At 34.1% G+C, this 18,054-nt stretch overlaps 1 protein-coding gene across 2 annotated transcripts in view; it reads left to right on the top strand.

The window, feature by feature from the left end:
• LOC149474993 (GTP-binding protein 2-like) overlaps positions 1 to 18,054 on the top strand; it is a 37,166-nt gene that overhangs the window by 5,885 nt on the left and 13,227 nt on the right. For both annotated transcript variants that reach the window (XM_089713836.1, XM_089713835.1), the window contains 8 exons: positions 4,634 to 4,740; positions 6,121 to 6,270; positions 12,936 to 13,064; positions 13,585 to 13,879; positions 14,535 to 14,667; positions 15,850 to 16,062; positions 16,956 to 17,046; positions 17,798 to 17,913. In XM_089713836.1, the coding sequence (XP_089569962.1) occupies positions 4,638 to 4,740; positions 6,121 to 6,270; positions 12,936 to 13,064; positions 13,585 to 13,879; positions 14,535 to 14,667; positions 15,850 to 16,062; positions 16,956 to 17,046; positions 17,798 to 17,913 (1,230 nt within the window). In that variant the 5' untranslated portion in view covers positions 4,634 to 4,637. The remainder of the gene's footprint in view (positions 1 to 4,633; positions 4,741 to 6,120; positions 6,271 to 12,935; positions 13,065 to 13,584; positions 13,880 to 14,534; positions 14,668 to 15,849; positions 16,063 to 16,955; positions 17,047 to 17,797; positions 17,914 to 18,054) is intronic.

Raw genomic sequence — 18,054 nt, 5'->3', positions numbered from 1 at the left:
AATTTCATTTACTATTTTATGATTATTATGATGTCGTATTAAAATGAAAAAAAAAATAAAAACTTTTTTGGAGATATAACTGTATTAAGTATTTATTACTAGCTGTGGTGTTCGTTTTCGGTCATCATCATTTCACCCGATTATCACCCACTGCTGAGCATACTGCATATTATAGTCCTCCTTATAGAACTCCATAAGGACCGATCTTACGCTATTCGTTTCAAGGCAGTTCCCGAAACCCGTACAAGGTCATCACTCCAACTTGTAGGATAATTATAATAATAGTGGTGCCTGGATGAAAAAAAAAGGATGAAATAAAAGAAAGGATGAAGTATAAGCCTTTTTTATTTAAAACACAAATAAAATTTATGTTTAATAGCTATTTACAGAAAAGCAAATAGCATTTTTCGTGAGTAGCGATAATCTTTTCTTCAATGTATACGTATATTCAACATCATTTTTGCAAACAAACATTTTTGCCATCACGATTTCATTGTATATAATAAATAGATGTATTTGTTAATTATATGCACTGTGTGGATTTAAATATAAAATTAATCAAGTATTTACCCCAATCGAAATTAATAAAATAACCGTTATATTTTCAATAATCGTATCTACATGATAATCTTTGAACACAGTGTACGCTAGCTTTGTCACACTAGTGATTGAAGCAATGTTTTATCCCTTTCATTATTTCAATACACGTGTCAAGCAAGTGTCATTAATAAAGAATTGTAAATTGTTATTTTTACTCTTAAACTGTTATTAATTTAATATATTTTGCTGTGATATGATATTCCTTTATCTTTCTTTATTTTTTTGCACGAATACGTCACTTTCTGAACACACAGGAAGGCATTTTCGACAACTTTAATGTACCTATCGGCACATGCGCTCACTGGGACCGGTGACAATCTGACTGATTGCATTGGTCCCAAATAGGACCAATTCACGGAATCAGTTTTGGTGCGTTGATGACGTATCTACCTCTTGTTTCTATATATAATATCATTGCTCTCCGTGCGATTAGTTTTTTGTGAAAATTAAGCTCTCCGTGCGATTAGAGCTTTTTTGTGAAAATTTAGCTTTCCATGCGAATAGAGCTTTTTGTGAAAATTAAGCTCTCCGTGCGATTAGAGCTTTTTGTGAAAATTAAGCTCTCCATGCGTTTAGAGCTTTTTGTGAAAATCAAGCTCTCCGTGCGATTAGAGCTTTTTATGAAAATTAAGCTTTCCGTGCGATTAGTTTTTTCTGTAAATTAAGCTCTCCGTGCGATGAGAGCTTTTTGTGAAAATTAAGCTCTCCGTGCGATGAGTTTTTTGTGAAAATTAAGCTCTCCGTGCGATTAGAGCTTTTTGTGAAAATTAAGTTCTCCATGCGATTAGAGCTTTTTGTGAAAATTAAGCTCTCCATGCGATTAGAGCTTTTTGTGAAAATTAAGCTCTCCGTGCGATTAGAGCTTTTTGTGAAAATTAAGCTTTCCGTGCGATTAGAGCTTAATGAGAAAAATTAAGCTCTCTGTGCGATGAGTTTTTTGTGAAAATAAAGCTCCGTGCGATTAGTTTTTTTGTGAAAATTAAGCTTTCCGTGCGAATAGAGCTTTTTGTGAAAATTAAGCTCTCCATGCGATTAGAGCTTTTTGTGAAAATTAAGCTCTCCGTGCGATTAGAGCTTTTTGTGAAAATTAAGCTCCGTGCGATTAGAGCCTTTAATGAAAATTAAGCTCTCCATGCGATTAGTTTTTAGTGAATATTAAGCTTTCCGTGCGATTACAGCTTTTTATAAAAATTAAGCTCTCCGTGTGATTAGAGCTTCTTGTGAAAATTAAGCTCTCTGTGTGATTAGAGCTTCTTGTGAAAATTAAGCTTTCCGTGTGATTAGAGCTTTTTGTGAATATTAAGCTCTCCATGCGATTAGAGCTTTTTTGTGAAAATTAAGCTTTCCGTGCGATTAGAGCCTTTAATGAAAATTAAGCTCTCCATGCGATTTTATGCGGTTATCAATTCGGCCGGTATATTTTTTTTATGTATGTACACCGTACACCGTATGTTTTTTCGGATAGGCCCAGTAGTTTTTATTTTATGAGCATTTTTGTCTGTACTCGATGACTAAGTTGATATGTAGCAAGTAACTTTGATTCACTTCCCGGTAACCGATTGAGCTGAAATTTTGTATACGTATGTAAATTTGATAGCGATGAAACATTATCATGACATGAAGCTGATTTGATGATGGAATCGGAAGGTGGCCATAGGAACTCAGTAATATATTGACTCAACTTTATCGAGTTTGGGCTCGTTTGATTCGTGTTGAAAAATACACTAAAAAGTATTAAATAAAAATAACTGCGTTAAAAACAACCGACTTCAAAAACGGAAAAGTAAGAAATAAAAAAGATTTGATATTATTAACTACTACATAATATTATTGTACATATTTCGCAATAAAAGGTAGCCTATGTCCTTTCTCGGGTATCAAAATATCTCTATACCAAATTTCATGCAAATTGGTTCAGTAGTTAAGGCGTGATTGAGTAACAGACAGACAGACAGAGTTACTTTCGCATTTATAATATTAGTATGGATTTCAAAAATACTACTTAATCTTTTCTCTTTAACTATTATTGTAGATGAGAATAAAGAATTATTTATTTGCGTAGGTTCATTATGTTAATGTTTTATCAGCTGAAAATTGAAGTATTATTTATTCTTTAAACAAAGAAAAAAAATACATTTATTTCAAGGACGATTTACATTTATGACAAGGACATTATAACAAAGAAAAGCAATAATACCGATTTATAATGATGCCGAGCCCACGTGTCAGAAGTGAAACTTGTTTGGCAAGATTACGCGACCTTGAAATTTGACTCTCAACAAAAATAATATATGTATATATCACTAGCTTTCCGCCCGCGGCTTCGCCCGCTTTGCCTAAAACATAATAAATTATATACTAAAACCTTCCTCTTGAATCACTCTATCTATTAAAAAAACCGCATCAAAATCCGGTTCGTAGTTTTAAAGATTTAAGCATACATATGGACATAGGGTCAGAGAAAGCGACTTTGTTTTATACTAAGTATGTAGTGATAGGTACCTACATAATAATATATTGCCCTATCTAAAATTGTAATAACTACATACGTTTTAAATTCAAAACAAAATAATTAGAGGTCGAAAGAACATATTTTTTCACATTTTAGGGACATTTGCCAAATAAACAATTATATAATCTAAAAATACATGAAAGCGTGTTTCAAAATGTATTAATAACTTGCATATTTTGTTGTTATCTGCTTACGAAATCGCCATATGTATGTTATAATTAAAATGAATCCCTATATCTGTTTGTCATAGTATTATCTAAGAATTACTTTAACGATTTCATGAATACTCTATTTATTTTTTTAAACTATGAAGAGGCACTACATACTTAAGTCTTTATTGAAATAGAAATTTCCCGCGTATAGCAGATAGCTCGAAAATAGAATAAACTAGCTGCACTCCGCGGTTTCACCCGCATTGCTCTGCTCCTGTTGGTCTGCGTGATGATTCATGATAACACCGAAATAATTTTTCAAATCGGACCAGTAGGTAGTTCCTGAGATTAACGCGTTCAAACAAACAAACTCTTCAGCTTTATAATATTAGTACTACATAGTATACATTGTATATGTAATGTTTGCAAAAACAAATGTTTTACAGAATTAATGGCGCACCGCATTAATAAAATTTCAAAATAGAAAGGTTATTGCTCTGAAAATTGCTCTGAGTTTTAATTATAAATACCCAAGTGTTTTGAAGTAGATTTTACATATAGGTAGTTGAATTCCGCCCGCGGCTTCGCGGGCAAATTAAAGTAGGTATATAACACATATATATATATATATAAACTAGCGGTCCTCCCCGGCTTCGCCCGTGGTACATATTTACGTTTTCTCTACATAAAAACCATCCTCGTACTTCAAGGAATATAATAAAAAAAGAATTATCGAAATCGGTTCAGCCGTTCTCGAGTTATGCGCTTACCAACACATTTTGCGATTCATTTTTATATATAAAAAGAATAAGTTATATGTGTTATATTATATACCTTCTTAAATTTTCCTGGAGAACAACGCAATCCATTGATGTAATCAAAATGAAAATCGGTGCAGCAGTTCTTGAGCTTATCGCGAAATATAAAATACAAATATAAAATTTTGTAGAACCATGAAAGATGTTAAGTTTTCTTTTGTGCCTATGCTCTGTAACAAAAATCTCTCTTTTTAACCGAATTCAAAAAAGAGGTGTCTCGTGTCTTCTTTAGCTATAACTATATGCGTGCTATTTTCTCCAGTATTTCTATTAAAATTGCAAGTAAATGTTTATAATAAACTAGCATTCCGCCCGCGGCTTCGCCCGCGTTTTAAAAAAAAACCCGCATAGTTCCCGTTCCCGTGGGATTTCCGGGATAAAACCTAGCCTATGTCACTCAGAAATGATGTAGCTTTCCAACAGTGAAAGAATTTTTCAAATCTGCCAAGTAGTTTCAGAGCCTATTCAATTCATACAAACAAACAAACAAAAAATCAAACCTTTCCTCTTTATAATATTTGTATGTATAGATAAAAATTGAATTGTTTCAGAAACATGGAATCTTTCTTCAGCCTGTTCGATCCAACGGACGGACAAAATAAGCCGACGAAGAAACGGCACAAAAATGAAGCGGAGAAAAATGGAGATATGCCAAAAGGTAAATCACGAATTCATATATATTAAATGATAAATCCGACGTATATATTTTTTTTATTACTAGCGGTCCGCCCCGGCTTCGCCCGTGGTACATGTTTCGCTATAAAAGGTAGCCTATGTTCTTTCTCAGGGTCTAAAGATTATTTGTGCCAAATTTCATCAAAATCGGTCCAGTAGTTTATGCGTGAAAACCATACATATATATATACATAAAAACCTTTCCTCTTTATAATATTAGTATAGATAGTATAGATGAGTATTGTTAATTTAGGACTTGATGGATTTGTCTAGATAATGTTATTTATTAGCAGCTGTGCCCCGCGGTTTTACGCGCATTGCTTTGCTCCTGTTAGTCTTAGCGTGATGTGAATGATAATACATAGCTTCGATAAATGGGCTATCTAACACCGAAAGAATTTTTCAAATCGGACCAGTAGTTCCCGAGATTAGCGCGTTCAAACAAACAAACTCTTCAGCTTTACAATATTAGTATAGAAGATAAAATTATTTATCCAGTTATCACAAAATAATAATAATTTGACGACGCGGTTGGCGCAGTGGTAAAGTAACTGCCTACTGAGCCGACGGTCCCGGGTTCGATCCCCGGTCAGGGCAAATATTTGTGTGATGAACTCAATTATTTGTTCTTGGGTCTGGGTGTTATCTATATGTTACGGCTAAAGGTAGGTGAGAACATAAACTTAAGATTAGCCGGCTAAACTTAGGTTTATTTTCGACGAGGTGTTAATGTTAGTTTGTTCTATCTTTAGCCGGCTAAACTTAAGTGTAACCGCAGGCCCGTGGCTAAAAATGTCGGGGTGGGTAGATTTGGTTACTATAATACATGTAAGGAACAGGGCGAGTGTTTTCTGGCACTTCGCCGGCTGCTGCCGCAGCACGCTCGCTGCGCTCGCTCGGCTCGTGCGGGTCTTAAGAGTTCTAACCTAACCTAACCTAGCCACCAGCTTTCTGCCCTGAGTCGGGGTGGGTAGATTTGGTTACTATAATACATGTAAGGAACAGGGCGAGTGTTTTCTGGCACTGTGCGGGCCCCTCAAGCCCTCCACCGGCCCGGCGCTAACCAAATCTACCCACCCCGACATTTTTAGCCACGGGCCTGCGGTTACACTTAAGTTTAGCCGGCTAAAGATAGAACAAACTAACATTAACACCTCGTCGAAAATAAACCTAAGTTTAGCCGGCTAATCTTAAGTTTATGTTCTCACCTACCTTTAGCCGTGACATATATAATATATGTATTTATAAAAATATTATATTTATCGTCGCCTAGTACCCACAACACAAGCCTTAATTGAGCTTACTGTGGGACTAGGTCGATTTGTGTAATAATGTCCTATAATATTTATTTATTAATTTACAGGCAGGCGTCGTGGTCGCAGATCAAACGGGAAACACGAGACACTTCCAGAAGAATCCTCGTTCCTCTGCGATCCGGATCTAACCACAGAACTGTTGGTCAAAGATTGTAGTTATATAGAAAACTATATAGAGGTTAATAAGAAGGAGGATGGTATGTATTTTTGTTTATTTATTGAAGTGAAACTTCTTTATCGGAAACAAATTTAATGTAAAATTTTTTCGTTACGCGTGACATTTTTACGTTACGCGCCATCTTGTTCTTATCCCTACCACGCGTGATTCGACGTATTTCTGTAAAGTTGCATATATGTAGTAAATTATTTTTTGAAAAATAAGGTCATAAAGAAGTTTCACTTCTTACGTGTGTACACTAGTACACGCACACATTTTTTTTTACACGCTATTCAGGGAAGGACCGCCTCCTTGGTACAGTGGTTAACGCATGAGCGTAACACCAAGGTGTCCTGGGTTCGATTCCCGGTGGAGACGAAGAAAAAAAAATGTCTTGATCTGGCAGGACACAGAAGGCTGATCACCTACTTGTCCCTAAAGAAAATCGATCAGTGAAACGGATGTATAATGCATCTGCCCCTTACCCCACTAGGGGACATGGGACTTCACTTTTCATATCATAAAGCTTCACCTGTATGTTACAAATATATAAGCTCGATTTTTGAAGTCCTTTTAATAATTAATTCAAACTTTGTACACTTAACAAGGATTGGTGACGATACAATAAATTCATTAGTTTATCAAAACTTTATTTTTATTTTATTCTTGATTTCGGATTTTCGGAAGGCTTATAGAAGTTAAAAATTAAATTTGAATAAATCTATTTCCTGTATTTTAATCGAATTTTAACATTGTCAGTTATTTATTTATTTATTTATTGTGCTGGCATACAAATAAATCTTTAAAATTAAAACTTATAACTAGTCCAGCACAGAAGGCGGCCTTATCACTTAAGGTTGATGTTCCGACCGTCCCTCCATACATTTTTGATTACCTCTAAACACTTAACACAGACACTATTTCTTTAAAACTAATCATTTTATCACTTCTCTATAATGAAATGTGTGCGCGTTCGACCTTTTTAATCAATAATTTACAATATTTACTTAGAAAAACAACAGTAAAATACCGGAAAAATTTGACACTTCTACAGTAGTGTGCGTGACTTTTGCCAAGCGAAACACGACATAAAGCACGACATCTAGCGCATAGACTATATACTTATTACAGATCTAGCGCGTCAATGTCTAAACGAAAGGCGATGTTTAGACATTGACGCGCTAGATGTCGTGCATTCGCGTTCGTTATCTTATGCATAATGAGCATAATTCTAATAAATCAAAGTTCTGTGTAAAAATTGAGTAATTTCATTTCCAATCGTTCAAAGAAAATAACAATAAAATAAAATAAAACTAATGACCTTAGAAACTATGTTTTTTTTTATTTATTACTCATTATTGTTCGTCCGTCGTAGGTCTGTAAACTGTATTGTACACTGAAGGTAAATGGTACTGTAGGTACTTTAGTTCGGCGTCGTCGCTCGTCGGCTTGATATAAAATTACATTCTTGATTTCATTGACACGCGCTATGATTTGCGCGCGGAATTTCTTGTGTTGTGAATTTATTTTTGTATGCTATGCATTTTAATTGATTCAAATTGCAATGTTTCTCTAGTATGCATTTGAGACTATATTGTAAATTGTAATAATTGATCGTGGGTATAGTAATTAATTATTCTAATAACGCAATTAGTAATATATGTATTTTCGGTGGGATTCAAAACAAAAAATTGGCCCGTGATTTTTATGAAATTTCACCACATTGCAAATTATATATTATACAATTACAATTACAATTATTATAAATCGGTAAACTATCAAAGTAATTACAAACTTGCAAAATATGCTTTTCCGAATTTTCAGACAGACACACAATTTTATTAGTTTGTTTTAGCAAAGTAGGTACCTATACCTATACGCTTACGTCGCGCGTCGCGTCGTCGAAAACGGTGCGCCCAGAAACAAACATACCTAATTCAGTTACAATCCTTTTTTTGTTCCGTAATTTATTGTATTTATTCTAATACGATTTTTTTTATTCGTCGGCCAGTTCTACTAGGTATAAAAAGATAAAATTGAAATATAATTATTGTAGCGACAGCCATATTATGTTACTATGTTTTCGTAAATATGTTTTTCACCTTCCTGGTTATTTTCACATAATCTTATCTTATATATAAAAATGAATCGCAAAATGTGTTGGTAAGCGCATAACTCGAGAACGGCTGAACCGATTTCGATCATTCTTTTTTTATTATATTCCTTGAAGTACGAGGATGGTTTTTATGTAGAGAAAACGTAAATATTATGTACCACGGGCGAAGCCGGGGCGGACCGCTAGTATATATATATAAATGAATCGCAAAATGTGTTGGTAAGCGCATAACTCGAGAACGGCTGAACCGATTTCGATAATTCTTTTTTTATTATATTCCTTGAAGTACGAGGATGGTTCTTATGTAGAGAAAACGTAAACATGTACCACGGGCGAAGCCGGGGCGGACCGCTAGTCTTATATATAAAAATGAATCGCAAAATGTGTTGGTAAGCGCATAACTCGAGAACGGCTGAACCGATTTCGATAATTCTTTTTTTATTATATCCCTTGAAGTACGAGGATGGTTCTTATAGCTAGAGAGCTAGTTAGTTTAGTTTTAGTGCAGTGGCAGTGTAAATGTTGTTGTTGAGGTTATGTAAATTTAACACTTTAGTTAACTACCAAGATATAAAGAAATGAGGATAGGACACAATAACTATTGGTTGAGGTATTTATAAACTCATAATATACTTTTAAAAAAATCACGTTTTAATAAATTTCTAGAATTAAATTAGAACAGCTGATTCAAAATAGCCTAAAAAATCTTAATAATAATAATTACGCTTCACAGCAAGAAGAAATGTACCATATGTACCCGCACAAAGTCGATATTGTGTTGCCTACCGTTCGACTCAATGGCTAGGGTTGTAACTACCTTTAATAATTATTACCAAACTAATAAACCGAGTGATGCGAAATAACCATAATTCTTTTAGAGTTTGATAAAATGATCAGGCAGGTATTTTCTTTAATCCTCTGAATTCTCGGTTACTAAATTGTATCGTTGAAATTATTCTTAATCGCGTAAATTTAATAAATAATCATATGGAAAACACTTTTCATTTGTTTTTTTACTTTCACGCCCAACTACTATACAATAATTACGTTGTTTCGGTATTTTGACGAGAAAACGCAGGAAACATCCGTTGTATCATTTTAGATAGATTGTATATTTTGTATCTGCAGAATTGAAATCAAAGCTATGTATATGTTGTCTCCATTCTTTTCTTATCGGATTGTTGATCCCAATGCGAATGCGTCACTTAAATTTTATAAAAGACAATTAAGAACATCAAAAATAAAGTGATACGTAAATATTTCACAGTGCAATATATTATGTAATTAATAATAATTATATATTTATGAAAAAATAATTACATCAGATTTAATAATAGCAATTGTTTTGAATGTACATAATATGAATAAATGATTACATCATAATAGTAATAATCACAATTGTTTTATTTCCCATTTGTTGCAACCCTAGCATATTTTCATGTAGCAGCAGAAGTACCTACACTGGCGGCGCGGCGGCATCGTGCGACATCAAAGGCATTGCCTTACTAGGTAAGTTTATAATGACTCATTTCTTTTATTATATAATTTACGTTTTACTTTTACAGAATCCGATTCAATGGATTATGAAGACGAGTCACACAACGCCATACGATAGTGATGATGAATGAACATTTCAATAAATGCATGCGTGTTTTTTTATGTTGTTTTGTAATTGTTAATTGTTTCTTAAATAAAGAAATAAACTAAATATTTAAATGATGATTTGTTATTTGCAACACAACTTTATATTTGAGATTCTTTACAAATGTATATTTAGTTTTGTATCATCAAATTTATAAATTTTATTCCATAGTTTTCAAAATTAAATGTAAATGACCATAAAAACATTAATAAAGTAAATCATTGATGTAAGGTCAGGGAACGTAATACATATATACATCTGACCATGTAGAAGCTAAGTCTTGTTGACTGCTGAAGTCTGTAAAGTTTTGTTGTCTGCTGAAGTCTGTACGCAATGAAAATGTCTGCCGTTTCGAAAATAAGTTTTTAAGACCCTAATAAATAAAATATATGAATGGCAGATCTGGTCAAATACTTTCAAAATTGTATTTTTTTCAGCACTTTCATAAGTGTCTGCCAGAATGTTATCCGCGTGATAATGGTCTGCCATTGTTATTTTCCGATAGTAATAATAATCTATTTTCAAATATCAAAATGGCAGACGTGGTCAAATGGTTTCAAAGTTCGCCAAAAATTTCCACCTGTCTTACCTAAGCGCGCGCCCCGTCCACCACTCTGGGCTTAGTGACTCCTCATCTCATGTATATTAGGTATAGGGGAATCAACACACAAAAATCCAGGTCTGGTCAAATACATACAGGTAGCTTTGCGCTAGCTCTCTAGCTATTACTTCTTATGGAGAGAAAACGTAAACATGTACCACGGGCGAAGCCGGGGCGGACCGCTAGTAAATAATAAAATAATAAATAGTGTATTAGATTTGTTATTGTATCTTGTATACCTACGAATAATTATTCTTACGTCTTGTTGGGAAATGTTCAAATACCTACCTATTGAAATAATTTACTGTTACAAATCATTAGTGTTATAACTATAAGTTATAGAGGTCAGTGACCGTCAGTGACAAACACTATGGATACCTACGCTCGCGAATGCAAATTCGGTGATTTACTAATTATTGATACCTAGTCATTGAATTCGTTTTGAAATAGCCTGTACTTTGTAATTTTTAGTGTTATAGACATTTATAAAATGTGGTGCTCATTTTTTTGTAATAAATCATCCCGAACGCTATTGTATTTTCGTTGTTTTATTTCAAGTGAACACCTATACAATTTTGTCACGAGCCACCTCTGGCCTCTGGGTGAAATAAACAAGTCAAATGATTTTTGTTCTAATTGTATTTTGGTAGTAGTTTGTTTAGAATTTACATTACCATTGTTTAATTTTTATTTTGTATTTGCAGTAAAATAAAAAGATGAAAAACTTCATTAGGTATATTGTACGACACCTCACTCTGAATCGCGCTAGCGAAATTTTTTCGTTACAGAGCACATATACAACTTTCGGACAATCTTCATTGAGGCCGGCCGGCAAATCGAGTATGTCGAGAAACTTCACTTATTCGATGGAGGTATTCTACCTTCCTTCCTCCACAGTTGTGGGACCCCGACGTGCATTGAACACGCAGCTTTCTGATACTAGTAGCTAAAATCAAAACCACAGATATGTCTGTGATCAAAACCATAATAATATTTTTACCTATTATTTTACTAAAAGTCGAGTGCATCGAAATCGTAAATATGTTTTTCACCTTCCTGGTTTTTTTTCCATAGTAAATAGTGTTTTTGATTTGTTGTTGTATGAATAATTATTCTTACTTGTTGGTTATGAAATGTATTTTGAAATAATTTACTTTTACAAATCATTAGTGATATTAGTTTTGAGTGAAAATGCTTGGATCAGCATAATATCATATTTGCTACTTCAAATACATGTTTTGATAAAAAAAAAACAATAGTGTAATGTAGGTAATAAAATAAAACTGCGTTTTATTGTAGGTAATCAATTTTGACATTATTTATTTCCCAAAATTACAATAAAATAGTTTACGCCAACAAATATAACTTTTATTTTTATAACAATCCTACTTCCTACTAATGCGAAAGTTCATACATGTTTCAAAAGAAAAACTTTTACTTTTACTATTATTTCAATTTATCCGGTTTAATTAAGACTTAATATTGATACATATGATCATTATAAATACAAATAGGAATTAACAATATAACGAATACGTGGCACAACTAAAATTTTACCGATACCACCCGTGGTCATTCTCCTTTGTGGGTCATTTGTAACAGGATGGCGGTTCTACAGCGAAAAAAGAAAAATGATGGTCAGAACGCTGATACCGGATACCTTAAGATACTGTAATATAAAATATTACTAGATTAGATAAAATATTATAGGTAGTATCTTCACCGTGTGTGACGCGCTTTACATTCACGCCATCTAGAGTTAAATCTTTATCATTTTTGTATACGTCTGTGTGTGTAAACGACCCTGTATGCAATGACAGATGTTAAAACGCATAATTTTACCGAATTGGGTGGATTTTAAGGCAATGATATAACATATTTCAATAAAATATAATATTCAGTAACCGCCATGACTATTCCTAGGTTTGATGACTATTCCAATTACGCAAAAACTCAAATAAACTAGAAATGTAGAATTCAGCGCCATCTAGCGGGATATTGGCTGGGAACAGATCGTTGCAATCACCTTAAGAGTGATCTCTTTCAGGCAGCCTATTGTGTAATGTGTGGAGTAATATTATGTTATATATCTACTATATAAAAATAAGTCGGGTTTTCCTTCCTGACGCTATAACTCCAGAACGCACGAACCGATTTCCACGGTTTTGCATTCGTTGGAAAGGTCTCGGGCTCCGTGAGGTTTATAGCAAAGAAAAGGTGTCTCTGGTGGCGAAACGGAGTTCGCCCGGTTTGCTAGTTATTAATAACAATATAATACGTAGATAGTTAAGTTTACTTCAGGAGTTTTACATCAATAAAGTAATCAGAATTATATATTATTTTCAGATCAAAAAGAATCAGTCAATAGGTCGCGTAAAAAGAATTCGGGAAGAAAAAACAGAAGGAAAAGGAATAAAATATCACCCGCGCAGGATTTCTTGCCTGGCGTAGCGTGGGCACAAGATGGTGTTCATTGTAAGTTTATATTTATACTAGTTGTTGGCCGTGACTTCATTCGAGTTCGAATTCTAAATATAAGTGAGTAAAAAGTGTGAAAAAACAAGCGAAAATTGTATCATTAAAATTGGTACGGCCGATTAAGAGATGACAATATATGCATAGAAGAATTAATGTAAAGTTTAAAATAATAAAAAACTCAAGTGCCTGATTTCGTTATTCTATCATAAACAATTATTAAATTGATTGAAGTTAGACAGGCAAACTTTTTCATCGTTATTAAAAATGATTATTATTCAAACTCAAACATTTATTTATTCAATTAGACTTCTTATAGAAGCACTTTTGAATCGTCATTACATATTTTTAACATTTACCACCGATTAGGAAAGCAGTATCTATGGAGACTCCATATATTTTCATCTAAAGCATTCATTTATTTGTTGAAAATAAACACTTTAACACAATTTAATCGCCATTTATTCGAATAATATCACACAAAATAAAATACTACATAAAATTGTATACATTTTCGCAGCTAGCAACACAGAAAAGAACCTCAACAACCAACTGTCAAAACCCAAATATTGCGACGAAAAAATCGGCAAAAACGTCAACAATTTAAAAATGGAAGACTACAAGCGGGAAAAGAGGAAAGAAAGCATAGACAAGGAGCGAATCACAGACTCGCATAGAGTATATAATGTCATAGACAAACTGGAGAAAGTCGGAATCAAAGACAATATGTATTTGGCGGGCGATTTTGATGATGACAATTTGGAAAGCGATTTCTTTTATAGTGATGAAGAAATGGAGGATTTTAGGGATGATAGGTATGTTGTTTAGCATTATGTTGATTTTTTTTATTGTTTTATTGGTAGCTAAAATGGCGCTTCTATACACCTGTCATATTAATATGTTCTTACTTCTTACATTATGTACGCGGCTAAAATGACGCTTCTATACATGTTCTTGCATTATGTAGGCCACTAAAATGGCGCTGCTATACATATTCTGAATAATTTTTTTTTGAATTAACTTCAATATTTTATTTATTAACGACTAGCTTAAAAAGACAACGATAACTTGGTACTTTAAACGACAGAATTCGTAGTTTAACATGTGAAAATATGTACTGTTTAGCTTATATTAAATTAGCAATATATTAAACTAGTTTTATTCATACTAAAAACATTAACATTGAAGTCTGTATTAGTTTTAAGTGTTTGGTTTGGTTACAATTATTATCTGTTGCAAGGTATTGCAATGCAAGGCTTGTACAATTATTATCTGTTGCAATACCTTGCAACAGATAATAATTGGACAAGTGAGTTTTTTTTTCTTTTACTTTTTCGATTTATGTTCACTGTGGGACGTAGAGGAAACAATTGTTAATGTTATTATTGATTATGTCATTAATTTATGTATACCCCTTTAATTGTTTCTGTAAGATTTCCAAATAAATAAATAAATAAATGAATATTTCAGCACATCAGACGCAGACGACACGGGCGACGAGTGCTACGGCTCGTTGCCGCCAGAGCCTCGTTTTGGGAACGTTGAATATAAGTTGCAATTGGCCTCGCCCTGTGAGAGAAGGTTCCAGCATTTGGTTACTCAGGTAATAATCCCTACACAGAACATAATCACATAATAATTGAAGTGAAACTTCTTTATCGGGGTTGGAAAAAAAAAAGTTTAGTGTAACATTTTTTCGTTACGCGTGACATTTTTCCGTTACGCGCCAACTTTTTCTTATCCCTACCACGCGTGATTCGACGTATTTCTGTAAAGTTGTATATAGTAAATTATTTTTTGAAAATAAGGTCATAAAGAAGTTTCACTTCTTACGTGTGCACACTAGTACACGCACAATTTTTTATTTACTTTAATTAAATTCCTTAAAAATGCACCTTGAAATTAAGTGTACAATTAAACTGACGATATCTTTATAATAGCGCCATTCTATGCTAGTTTCATTATTAAATACTAGATTTCCGCCCGCGGCTTCGCCCGCGTTTGCAAAGGAAAACCCGCATAGTTCCCGTTCCCGTGGGATTTCCGGGATAAAAACTATCCTATGTGTTAATCCAAGTTACCCTCTATATGTGTGCTAAATTTCATTGTAATCGGTTCAGTAGTTTTTACGTGAAAGAGTAACAAACATCCATACATCCATACATCCATACATCCTTACAAACTTTCGCCTTTATAATATTTATTAGATGCCGCTAAAATGGCGCTTCTTAACATTTTTTTCATTATGCGCGCGGTGTTCAAATAGCGCTTTATTGTTTTGGACGCTAAAATGTACAGGGTGTCTCAAAAGAAAGTTTATATTTTGTGGATGAATAAAAAAAAAAAGTAAGCGGTGTATTGAAGAAATGTTTATTAATTATTAAAGTGCATAATATGGGAATTTCTTTCTTAAAAATAATATCGTCCAAATGCAGTCCATTGCGTTCACGGCACTCATTTAATAGAACAGTAAAATTATTTATGACAGCTCGGCAGGTAGACACAGTGATGGCTGCCATTTCGTGCCGGATATTTTCTTTTAAATGCACTAGATAAGTTGGTTTGTTGGCATACACTTTAGATTCAGGATATCGTTATCGGGGTCCGTGACTTCGGGGCCCTACGGGGCCTCAGGGCCCCACTTATTATTTGTATTTATCTTTTTTAGCTAAAATGGCGTCTCCGCTCTGGCGGTGGTACAGCGGTATACGTTATCGGGGTCCGTGACTTCGGGGCCCTACGGGGCCTCAGGGCCCCACTTATTATTTGTATTTATCTTTTTTAGCTAAAATGGCGTCTCCGCTCTGGCGGTGGTACAGCGGTATACGTTATCGGGGTCCGTGACTGCGGGGCCCTACGGGGCCTCAGGGCCCCTGCGTTAAGGGCCTCGTTACGATCGTTACGTCGTATGGCAGCGGCTATTGGGGCGGTGTTAGTGTCGGTTCGTGCCAGGAGAGTGGCGGGCGATCGGGCTGTAGCTGAGGTTTATATACGAAAGGTGGGTTGTTTATTTATTTATTTATTTATTTATTTATTTAGGGCCGATTTTTCAATGCTTGGATAAAACTTATCCGTCCAATAAAGTATTACACGATAATATTAAAATGTCACGTAAACTGTCAAATACGGGCAATTAGAATACGTTTTTTAAAATGGTAGTTTTCTGTTTTATACATTATTCGACGAATAAGTTTTATCCAAGCATTGAAAAATCGGCCCTTAATAGTAGATTTCCGAAATTTAAAGAAATACTCGCACAGTTCCTGTTTGTGTGGTATTTCAGGGATAAAAGTAGATGGATAATTATAGGTTTTATTTAATACTAGATTCGCTTTGCCCGCGTTTTCAAAAGAAAAAAAAAACAAAATAAGTATATTTATTTGTACCGATACACATGCTGTAAAAAAATTAAAAATATAACCCGGACAGTTCCCGTTCCTGTGGGATATCCGGGATAAAATAGACAGAAGGTAAGTTATAATAAATAATTAACCGTTTTATTTAAGGCCAGATTCGCTTCGCCCGCGTTTTCAAAGAAAACCCCGCACAGTTCCCGTTCCTGTGGGATTTCTGAGATAAAAAACAGCCTATGTCTTATTCTGGGTCTTCAGCTACTTACATACCAAATTTCATTGTAATCGGTTCAGTATTAGCCGAGGCCCTACAGGGTCTCAGGGCCTCGTTATGTCATCGTTTATATGTGTATTGAATAAAGTTAAAATTATAGCAAATATTGATGTAAATAATAAATTGTTTGAATTTATTATTACATCGATTTCGTTCAAATTTTACTTTTAATAATATTAAAAAAATATATACATATACTAAACCTACCTATCTGTTATTTGAATTAAAACTAAAGTTTTTGTTGAATTAAATTTTATCAAACAGGCTGATACTCAACAAAGTGTGGAATTAAGGATTGCCGTGATGGGAGCGAATGAAGCTGGCAAATCTACCCTCATTGGAGTACTTACACAGGGTTAGTTACATCTATACTAATACTAGCGGTCCGCCCCAGCTTCGCCCGTGGTACCTACATGTTTAAACTATCCTATCTCTCAAGTTGGATCGAACTGCACATGGTGTGCGAATTTTATTATAATCGGTTAAGTGGTTTAGGAGTCCATTGAGGACAAACATTGTGACACGAGATTTATATATATTAAGATTATAATGCTGAAGAGTTTGTTTGTTTGAACGCGTTAATCTCAGGAACTACAGGTCCGATTTGAAAAATTCTTTCGGTGTTAAATAGCCCATTTATCGAGGAAGGCTATCGGCTATGTATCGACCAACAGGAGCGGAGCACTGCGGGTGAAACCGCGGAGCACAGCTAGTTATAAATAAGTTAAAACTTACAACTTAGTACTTATAATAAAAATAATGAAAACTACCTGGCAAAGGCGCGGGTAAAAACTAGTATTATAAAAGATTAGTAAACATGTCGCAGTCATCTGGTTGAATCTACTATTTTACTGAATGACTAATTACTATTGAGATATTTACCATTAAAATTGGCAGATATGTATAAAATAGTTTTAAAAAAGCATTTAAATGCAAAATACTTTTCAGATTTCCCATTTCAAATGCAAAATACCAAATAGTTTTACGTTTTGTATTTTCAAAATAAACTTTTTAAGTAATATGTATACCTTTGACCAAATTGAATGATATTTTTATTAATTTAATCATTCAATTTTGAATTCCAAATCAAATTCAAATTCAAACAGGTGAACTAGACAACGGCCGCGGTAGCGCTCGTCTTAACATGTTCAGACATTTGCATGAAGTCAAAAGTGGCAGGACGTCTTCGCTGAGCCACGAGATACTGGGGTTCGATGCTCAGGTGAGGCAAAATATACAAAACTCAGAAAAAGCTTCTTATTTTATAGGTATATTAAGAAGAGCTGGAACGTCAACACATTTACACATTGCACATGTTAGGCCGGGAGATACTGACACAAAATTTCGGGCCATTTGTAACGGG

The sequence above is a fragment of the Colias philodice genome, chromosome 31, assembly GCF_061535455.1.
Source record: "Colias philodice isolate Cphi_HAF_F1 chromosome 31, ilColPhil1 Martin Lab GWU primary, whole genome shotgun sequence".
Taxonomy (NCBI): domain Eukaryota; kingdom Metazoa; phylum Arthropoda; class Insecta; order Lepidoptera; family Pieridae; genus Colias; species Colias philodice.
The sequence above is the reverse complement of the archived record's forward strand: the minus strand, read 5'-3'. Positions and strand labels throughout refer to the sequence as shown.